The sequence below is a fragment of the Mixophyes fleayi genome, chromosome 2 (genome assembly GCF_038048845.1).
Source record: "Mixophyes fleayi isolate aMixFle1 chromosome 2, aMixFle1.hap1, whole genome shotgun sequence".
NCBI lineage: Eukaryota > Metazoa > Chordata > Amphibia > Anura > Limnodynastidae > Mixophyes > Mixophyes fleayi.
This window is the reverse complement of record NC_134403.1, coordinates 72,646,061-72,657,207: the sequence shown is the minus strand read 5'-3', so window position 1 is coordinate 72,657,207 and position 11,147 is coordinate 72,646,061. Positions and strand designations below refer to the sequence as shown.

Sequence of the window (11,147 nt, the reverse complement as noted above, 5' to 3'; positions counted from 1 at the left end):
ATGTAAGGGAACTGACTCAGTTATTTCAGTTTTAAGAATGTTCCAGGGGAAGGAGGATTGTGTAGCTCCTGAATTTCAGGATTCCTGGGGGTTAAACCATAGTTTTGCTATGTGAAGGGATAATATTTGGGTGAACATTTCTTTTAATGATGCTGGTTATTTAACCATGAGTCTGAGAGACTTGGTGGAGACCCTAAATTAAATCCATAGTTGCCTACTCTCCCGGAATGTCTGGGAGACTCCCGAATTTCTGGGAGTCCTCCCGGACTTTCGGGAGAGCAGGCAGTTCTCCCTGATCCTTACCGGCTGTGTAAATTAAACGGAGGGGGCGGTGCTTAGTGACGTCATTGACGCGCCATCGTGGCCCTGCCCCCTATTTTTATTGGTCCAGAGTAGTGATGTCCGTTTTGGGGGGGGGGGGGGCTAATGACGCAGTTCTTCAAGCCCCGCCCCCACACACCCTCCTGCACCCTGGACCTCCCTGGAAACATCTTGCCCATGTTGGCAAGTATGATCAAATCCCTCTCTAGGCTTCTTGTAAGCCTAGACTAGTCACTTTGTCTCACTAGGCAGCAAAATTGCTTGTAATTATTGTATGCTGTATATAAAAATAGTAAGTATGAGGAATAGTAAATGATGAGCAAACAGGAGTAGTAAATGATGAGGAAATAAATAAATTGGGATCAGACCAGCAGATAACATTAGCTCTGTTGTAGATATTTTACATTTATTTCAGTAGACATCCACGTTTTACAGCACAGAGGCTGCACGTGTAAAGTGTTTCAGTGGAGGAGAGTGTGTGCTAACTTGGTACAAAGCTGGAACAAAACAGGAAGGGCAAATAGGGCACACGTGGGAGACGTGGTCTGTTTTTGTCAATCTATGTTATGCTGCTGTGTCTGCCCTTATTCCACCCCTGGCTGTGTATTTATGTGTGACGGTAATACAGTCCCGCATAAACACACAATATTCTCGGGTCCCTTGACGTCGGTGCTTGTTACACTATTGGAAAGGCTTTTGATTAGTGAGCAGAAAAACACGTTGTTGATATAAGCACAGACATAAAAATAGTCTGACTTGTTGGATAAAAACAATGATCTGTATGAATACAGCTAGTCTCATAAACTGATGACCTGGAGAGAAACAAAACAAGCATCAGACATTCCAGGCTCTGAGGAAACACTATTGTGCATTCATGAGCAAGGACTCCCTGTTCTCTAAGGCCCACATAGGATTTGTATATAATAATAATAATAAACAAGGAAATGTCACTGCGAGAGGTCTCGATGTTTACAATACTCCACATAGCCCGGCACCCTTTACTACAGTCGCTGTTCCTGAAATACTACCATGATGTAGCATGTTGGTGATCGCCTGAGAATATCTGACATGGAGTTATGAGAGATTTAGTTTAGCATTTACCCGGGCCCGGCGCTCCCATTAGGCAAGGTTAGGCAGTTGCCTAGGGCGCCAGGCTCTGGAGGGCGCCTGGAGGGCGCCACAGAATGAAAATTACTTTAAAACTGTGCGGCGACCGCTGACCATACCTGTCACGGCCGCCGCACAGCATTCAGATACATCCACAGGGAGGGGGGAAGAGGCTATTGCTCACCACCGCCGCCTCTCTGCTCTGTCTCCTCCCCTCCACTCACTGACTGTCAGGCCGTGACATCATCATCACGGCCCGACAGTGTCAACGAGTGGCGGTGTTGAGGTAAGGAAAGACGTGGGGAGGAGGGAGCCGATTTTCAAATTGTTCCTGCGGCGGGGGGCGCCGATTTTGACAAAGTGCCTAGGGTGCCATGGACCCTAGCACCGGCCCTGCATTTACCTATTTCTGCCTTAAATCAATATGAAGTACAATGAATTAGGAAGTGTGTGGATCGGGCCATCAGCATATGGCAGCTATTCTTCTACCGGTATTGACTCATCGTTGCTGGCGGTACACAGTTGTAATTTGGTAATGGTGAGGTTATCTCAATCTGCGTTCAGGTCTGCAATGGGGCTCAATTCTGAGAACACACCCTTACTCTGCCAATGTTAGAATATCCCTTACCTCTCACATTACGACCCTTCAGGCTCAAGCAGGTGCCAGTGTGGAAGCGGCAACTCTGCATAGGTGGGAATTCACACAATTTACTCTACACAAAGAGGCGTACGTTCAACTCTACATCAAGCCCAGTGTGCTTTTAGTGAAAACATTTCTATCTGAATGTATGGGTTAAGTTATTGCAAAAAAATAGATAAAGGAAGGAGCATGTGGGTGGGAAAATATTGCAAGTAAACATGGAATAATGCATCCACGTTGTGAAGTATAAGTGTATTAGAAATCACTAAAGATCTATGTAACCAGTATAGGACCTTCCTGGTGACTTTTTATATCCTTGGGGTAAATGTATCAAGCTGAGCGTTTTCCGGTGGGTTTGAAAAACCAATCAGGTTCTAGCTATCATTTATTTAGTACATTCTATAAAATGACAGCTAGAATCTGATTGGTTGCTATAGGCAACATCTCCAGTTTTCAAACCCGCCGGAAAACTCTCAGTTTGATACATTTGCCCCCTTGTCTTTCACAGTGTTAGGAATTATTACGGTACTTCTAACACACACACAATGAAACATATACAAACAGAATGACACAAACATAGACTAATATTGACTCTGATACAGAACCAGACAGACTGCCTTTGACACATACGGCACTGTCCCTACCAGTTCTTTAAGATAACACCTGTCTGGGGCTGATAACAGCTGTACAGAGGCTCAGGTGTGGTCAGGTGACCATGGGATCTACTATTTATTGAATAAGCCATGTGCTCTCTTACTGCCATGATCACTATTAAAGCTGTGGATAAAGTTACAAAATGAAATTTACCATTTTTTCTTAAAAAGGTTTGAAATACTAAACATTATATCTTCAGAAATATTTTCTGAGTACTCTACTGCCCTCGTGTGAGCTTTTAAAGAAGTCACCCGTACTATGTAGTTACGTTTTGAATATATTTAGCAATATCCAGTTAGAATTTGTACAGGAGTTTATCATGTGAGGCATTTCTAATAACCTAGTTTTGTAAAGCAGTAAAGAAATGAAATTTCATTTCGCTGAGCAAGATTATTGTAATGATATAAAAAGGCAGAGAGGATGCATTTTAGGGGTGTTACTATTCCATTTTATGCTGATAGTCTATGGCTCTCATCCTATACTTTTACTGGGACTCGTGTTACGTCTTCAAGTTGCATATCTGAGGGAAACTGAATTTCTTTTTTTCTTTTTTCTTTTTTTAAATAATTTTTAGAAAATGTACAAAGATGCAAAGAAAACAAAGTCGAAAAAATAAACCAACAGACGGGAAGGGGGAAAGCAAGAAATAGGGATACGGGCAAGTGGGAGAGAGAGGAAGGAGACAACAAAAATCGTTCAATGTCACCAGACTTATTCTAAGTGGAGAACAATAATTGATCATCAGGTCTGGATCCACAAACAATTGATATAGAGCGCTCACACAAGGTCACGAGCATAGTGGCTATCTCAGACCAGCGACATAGAACAGTAGGCAAAACAAGAGTCTTGGGAAGGGGAGAAAGAAAGGATGGGATCAAAGAAGGTGTTAGTAAGGGATAAAAGATGGGGATGTGGGGGCAGTGTATGTCCAGATAGAGACATATCAAGTAGGTCCACTAAACTAGTACAATTATAAAGGGAGGGATATAGAACCTACCGCACACAGGTGGAACAGAGATTAAGTATCGGCCTCAGAGCCAAGGGCACCACACAGTTCGGAATTTAGTGGGAGGATTATTTATGATACTTGTGATATATTCACACCTATAAGTTTGCCAGATTCTGTTAATCACTGCTGGCCAGGTGAGGTGGTCAGGTTGCTTCCACGCGGCTGTGATGGCGCATTTGGCCGCATTAAGGATGTGGCTAATTAATGTCATTGTGTACTTATCCGTGTCTAAAAAAGGATGGTGCAAAAGGGAGTAGAGCAAACAGGTCAGGAGCCTGAGGGTGGTAACGGTACATATCAAGTCATGAATACTTTGCCAGAATCTCACCATCTTAGGACACGTTCACCAACAAAGAACTCAAAGACCACAAAGTCTCCAGTAGAGATTTGAGGAGTCAGGGTATATTGTATGTGAACGGGTGGAGACCAAATGCCATCGATAGAGTACTTTGTAGGCATATTCTTTGGTGCGCTCACAGATAGAACTGTTACATTCTGATTTTGGACCATTCATCCACGTCTAGGTCTACACTCACATCCTCCTCCCATTTCAATTCATAGTGATCCCTAGGTTGACGATAGGCTATGAATGGGCGATAGAAGGTGGAGATAGGACCACCAGGAGGGGACTTACATACACAAAATGTTTCCAAAGGAGTGAGCTGGTAAATCAACTTAAATTCAGGGATAAAGTGGTATAGATGTTGCAGTTGTAGAAATTGATAAAAACAAGATCTGCAAATTCAGGAAAGATGCACATGAGGGCAATGTCCCATAAAAATCTAATGTTATGGTGGGATCAAATCTTAAAGGAGTTATGGGGGCAAATGTATTCAGTGCAGATCGTTTTCAGTGAAAAAAATTTTTTTGCAGTGAAAATTTAAAGCGGCAATGGCTTCAAAGGCATTGTTTTGCCTTCTTTATATATATATATATATATATATATATATATATATATATATATATATATATGTATATATATAAAAAAAGCTGTTTTTACTACACGTAAGTGCTCTCTGTATGAATACATTTACTCTCTGCATATGTATTGTTTTTACAGAATCTTTAGGTTTTTCTTCCTGCTATCCTATATGTTTTAAAGGTCTGTTTTCTAATACCCAGCGCTAGGACCTAGGAAACTGTTCACTTAGCGATTGTGTAACTTTTTAGGCTGTCATAGAACCAGAGTGTAGGCAACAGCAGTGTGAGCACTTTGTTTATCTTTTGTTGGCATTTCCCCGTTATTAAGGCTCATTAGCTCAAATTCCTTTTGCTGTTAGTGCAGCATTGATTAGTGACCTGGAGCAAAATGCTGTACATGGGAAATGGAAGATGTGCTTAAATTATAAAAGTTCATGTAAGAGCCAGTGTGGATGTAATCATGCAGCTACCACTAAAATGATGTCCTGCTTATACCCCGTAGTGTTGTGTACACCATAAAGAGAACTATTGTCACTAAAGTCACTGTTAGACCTTTCACCAATACACTATCCGCCTATGTATTCTGTAGCAGCGACAAAATATCAATTATAAATTTATCTTCACACTTTGCTTCACCCCAAATCTTGCAGCTTGAGACCCCTGTCTGAATCTACCTCATTAGGCCCCCTAACCAGTGCTATCCAGTGCTGTACAAACTTATGCCTTTACTAGTACTCTTTTTAAACCTAGAAAAAATGTAAGTGAGAATGGCGATGGAACCTATTGATTCCAATGAGCAAGTCGGTTAATGGCGTGTCCTCCATTGATTATACCCTTGGGAGCGCATGTACGGGCTTATTATAACTGTATGTTGCAATTTCTTAACAGCAGTGCAGGGGTGAATTGGGAATTTAAAGTGTAAAATATTGCAAGAGTGACTTAATGTTGTAGGTGCGGCATGTTGCTAACTTCTAGGAGTTGGGGGGATGGATGTCCGCACCCTCATTGTGGGTGCAACCATGCCACGTCTATTATTTTAGACAATGTTAGACTGCCCTTGTTCCGCTTCAAACAATGCTGTGCACACCACTGTTAGATGCTCATAGGTCCACCCTTTCATCAAAATCGAGACTGTTATGCCAGAATCAAGAAAGTTGGCGAATAAGAACAGGTTCTTGCAGCATACACAATCCTGGAATGTTGGGGCCCTGTTTGGAAATGGGATATGTACATGAAATATGGAAAGCCAAGCAACAAATAAACAATCAGCCTTCCTCCTTCTAAACAACCCTGATAGCAAATCAATAGTAACCACATTTATTTATTAGGCCTCCTTCCCTGTGACCAGCAGGAACATTAAATTAATAAGATTCACTTTTAATAAATAGACCTATTTCCTCCCTATCAACCCCAAAATTAAATGTATTGCATTCATATTTAACAACTAAGTGTTCCCCACCTGAACTAGCCATTTAATTAATACTTATTTATTAAATTTGAAAGTTACCCCCTTCCCCAACCAGCCCTAACATGAATAGCATTCACAGTTAATAAATAGCCCTCTTTCTACCCCAACTTAGCCTGACATTCAATTTATATATCATCCCACTTTAACTAACGCCCACCAGCACCAGCCAGATTACATTAAGAGGCACGCGCTCCACTAACCTTGTTGTTCTGCTATCCAGAGCTCCATACTCATATAATGACTGACGCATGGGGCTCCTGACATGCCTGTGCACTTACTGTAAATGGGGGGATTAGAGAGAAGAGAAGGGGGGCAGCACATGCAGAGGGGAGGGAGGAACAGATCAGGCTGGTCTTTGGCCACATACTTTAAGGCGGTTGGTATAGGAACAGTTATAGATATATCTGTGAGTGCTACAAGAATCTTTTTCATATTGAACTTCATTTTTATTAGGTTGAATGGCACATTTAGCTCTGCAATAAAATTTGAATATTTGTCTTTGTTATTATTCAGGTTATAGCTTGTTTGTTTAATGTTGACATTTTGTGTTTGTTTATTTATTTATTTTTTTACAAAAGTGTTGTAACATAGTGTTTAGCTAATTCTTTACTAATTCAATTATCATAATACATATTTTAAATATCTATATTACATTTGTGAATATAGGTAATCAAATAAGAAGAACTATGTATCAGGATATGTAATAACTTTAATACAGAGCACTTTTTTCTTTGACCACTTCTCTTCAGTAAGTCGTGTGCTGTCTAAACCACATGCCTGTAGGCCACTATCTTATTTGCCTGTGTTGCTGTAAACTGTAGGAAATGAACAGTTTCACGTAGTCTGTGCCAGGTTGGGTTCACCAAACAGCTGGTGTACGTCTGTGGTGTGCAACCTGCTGAATACTAACACAATAGATGTAGTTCTATGAATGTTACCAACAGTCGCTATGTATTGTAATTATTGTATATAAATATATATATATATATATATATATATATATATATATATATATATATGTGTATATAATGGTAATTCAGACTGGTGACCATCTCCTATTGTTTTGCAGGCATTCTAGCTCAGAGGATGTTTGTCATGTTGCCATGTGGAGGACTTGGGGTGAGTACGAGTTTTAAGGATAATTTTCTCATCCACATTAGGTCATACATTTACATCCATCTCTATAATATTTAGGTTGTGTGTTCCTGAGTAATCACAGTGTAACATTGCTAGGAAAAGTGATCGAGACTATTACTGACTGGTCTATTCTTTGGCTGATGTTCTGTTTAATACGTAACTATTGAACATGTCCATACTCCAAATATATTCTATATCTAGTCCTTATGCAAACTATATACATAGATTTTATATATATATATATATATATATATATATATATATATATATATATATATATATGTGCATATATATATATCTACTATATAAATGCCTAGTGGCGTGTGTGAAAAAAAAAAACAAGCTGCTGCGCAGAGTTATACACTGACCTATATATTTCTTGAAGGAGAAGTGACAGTTGGGAGTGGTTGGTGGTTGCCGGGGGTGACAGTGGGGAGTTTTTAACACCTTAAGTAGCTTGATGAAGGATGTGGCGATGAAGATGAAGGATGAGGGGATGGAGAAAAATGATGAGGTGGTGACATGTGGACAAAACCACGTTAAAAAAGGGTGCTTGCGTCGGGAAGTAACGCTCTTCCCCTGAGGAGGCCTGGGCTAGGCCCAAATGCATGACAAGAACCTTTTTAACACCTTAAGTAGCTTGATTTGACTAGAATGCATGAGTATCATGCATGGGTTAACTTGTGTATGTGTATATATATATATATATATATATATGTATATATATATATATGTGTGTGTGTGTGTGTGTGTATATATATATATATATATATATATATATATATATATATATATTACATATGTAGTCCATATAGAATAGATTATGTATCTAGTTCATATATCCCATAATGTTCTGAATGTTTGCAGAGTACATGGAACTTATCTGTACAATGTAAATGAATAATAACCAGTATCTCCCTGCACACCCCTGTCCTGTCGCTTTTACAATATGGAATTCTCATTAGTATTAAATCCATAATATGTATATTTTACATATAATCTACGTACTTGTATGTTGCTTGCGTGTTGTAATTCTGTGCGTACACAGTATGTATTCTATAGACACAGCGTCACATGTTTTAAACACATGGGCACATAGCACGCTGCCTCGCTTGCTTCATATCATTCTTTGGTTGTATGTTCCTCTCGGATGGGGGAACCTATATATCTCGCACCACAGTTTGTGCTGACAGTGGGAATCTTTGATGTTCAGCTCCTCAAGGTCACACCTCTTTATGGAGACAGTAGGAGTGCATGGTCCCAATTGTCCCCTTTGATAAGAGTACAGCTAATGGTGCATTAGAAATCATCTACCTTATCCTACAGGGAAATATGGGAGCCTTTCATCTAACACATGTGAAGCCCGAAAATACATTCCTTTATTCTTAACTGTTCTACAAAGGTTACTTACATCTTACACTGGGCTTGTCGTACATCAGCACATGATGCCTTCAGACCTAACCTGTCAGGAATCAGGGGCAGGGTGACGTCTTCTGCAGGGCATAAAGCAGATACATTGAGGTATGTCTATACTAGCAGTCCCCAGCACTGATTCACCCATCGTGAGCCTTGTGCCAGGCCATCTAAACCTCAGGGGATGATTGAGTTAAGGCCTCACACATGTCTTTGATTAGCCCAGAATCCCCCAGGTTTTTCCGTGTCTCCTTTGTTATTTCCCTGGCGCTGACGCGACTCTGATGAAAACAAGATGTTTCACGGGAAATGAAAGAAGAAGAAGAAAAAAAGAAAAAAAAAGATAAAATAAATTCCTTTCCAGTGCGTTTATTCCTAAAAACAAACCATAATTGAGATCAGAGGAACGGGCAGGCAGAGGGTTTTAGAATGCAGCCTCACCCAAAATCATTAAGAGTTTTATTCATAAGCACTTGGAGACCTGAGCCTGCGCATCCTCCGGTAATACAATTAGACACTATAGTTAGGTTACCAGATGGCATTTGGAAAATAAATTTGTAATAACACAAGATTTGAAAACGACATTGAACTGAACGAGAAAATTGCTGAAAAACATTTACATTTCTACAATTGCTGGAAAATAATTGCTGCTCTTATGGCCAGATTTAGTTCCAGCTTTTTCGTCAAACACTGTACTTATGCACCTGTCACTGGTCGGGACTTATTTACTAATATGGTGGAACGTGCATAATTGTGCTCTACCCATCATAACCAATCAGACTCTAATGATCATTTTCTAGTATTGTTTAATTATAGGAAATGTTTGATTGTGCTCGAAAGTGTTGTAACCCACAGCAACCAAAGCACCATCTTATTAAATAACCACATTATCAGAACAAAATGTAATAAACCACTTAAAGACATGATATATGTCACAGGATGAACCGCCTATGCCACCCTGTCTGCTGTTGCTGGGAACCGGCTGGGCTTACTTTGTTACCACTCCCTTTCGTTATCCCAAATGCATCTTCTTGCCGCAGTAGGAACAGCTTACAATGCTGCCACCACTGGACTCCTTACTGGCATCTAGTACTGGGTTTCTTCTGCGTAACTGAAGCTGCGAGTGTACCCCGTTACTAATCTACCTGGGCTGGTACTCCTGACCTCTCTGATCAGGGCTGTGGATGGATCTCCCTGGCTTATCACACTGACCAGAGCTGCAGGGTAGCAGGCAGAGCGGTGGTACTGGAAAAGCTGGGTCCAAACCTCAGAAAATGTCCGGAAATGGATTAGATTTTGGGTCTAATCTGTAGGTCACAGGATTTTCAGCATGGAAGATATTTTCAAGCAGGTCTTTGAAGCAAGTGATGTATATTTGCTCTTACACTGGTTAAAGGTACCAGAGATCAGGTCAGATGAAATTGGAAGAACATTTCAGTGTACAAGTCAGTGCTTTCTATACTGACTTGGATACAGGCTATTTTTAGAATCAGGATGCAATGTGTTTACACAAACATGGATTTACATGCATTGCAAAGCTAAAAATATTTACGCTTATCTGTGATATATTAAAACCTTGCTGTGATATCCTGCATCTTACCGTGGACAGCAAGTCTAATTACATCTTCATATGACCCTCACACATCAAAAGGTCTAATTAGCATGATATTAGCATGAGTCCTTTCTTCCAGCAGTTGCAGAATACACATTTCTTCCAAATAAAAGAATTCCCCAGGAAAAGTTTTAAACCCCAAACAAGACATTTCCTTACACCAAGCTATACAAAAGGCTTTCAAAACAAAGGCTTATTGTATCAGATATACACATCAGAAATAAGGCATTTCCTCTAGAAAGGTTAAAACAGAAAAAAAAAGGATTTTTCTCCCCCTGGTCTCAGAAATTAAAGATTTCCCTTACCAAAATATGCACAATATCAAAAATAAGTGCATGTGCAATTATATAAATAAGCGCCCTGCGCTATTTCCTTTAAATAAATTTATATCATAAGTTATTTATAAGTGATCCAGTCACACTATCATATTAGAAAGCACATTGTTTATAGCAGAGGGTGATGCCGCTATAACGATTTAGTGCCCTTAACAATAACTTATTTAATTGTGGTAAATAATTGGAGGTACTGGAGCATCTGTGTCAATAAAGAGCTAAACTTCATCCAAAAATGAAGGTTGAATTTAAATACCGCATGATAAAATATGGCCATACATGGTACAGTTATTATACATATAAGATGACAGTGTATATTGTTGTAGTGTGTTTATTAAAGGTGCACCGGTCTCCTACATGATGTAAAGGCAGCCATTCTGTGAGCTGAGCCAACATTCATGAGAATGAAGACTACTTACAGTACCTCCCTGAGGTCACTGGTACCATCTGACTTGATAGGCTGCATTATCAAAATGGCTTCCTCCATTCTGATTAGGGAACATGTGCACGGGTTATGCCGCTCCTTCCATATT

The 11,147-nt window shown here is 39.9% G+C and overlaps 1 protein-coding gene across 7 annotated transcripts in view; it reads left to right on the top strand.

Moving 5' to 3' along the window:
- Window positions 1-11,147, top strand: part of HDAC7 (histone deacetylase 7) — a 273,723-nt gene that overhangs the window by 238,987 nt on the left and 23,589 nt on the right. For all 7 annotated transcript variants that reach the window (XM_075199264.1, XM_075199263.1, XM_075199262.1 and 4 more), the window contains one exon: window positions 7,190-7,239. In XM_075199264.1, coding sequence (XP_075055365.1) covers window positions 7,190-7,239 — 50 coding nt within the window. The remainder of the gene's footprint in view (window positions 1-7,189; window positions 7,240-11,147) is intronic.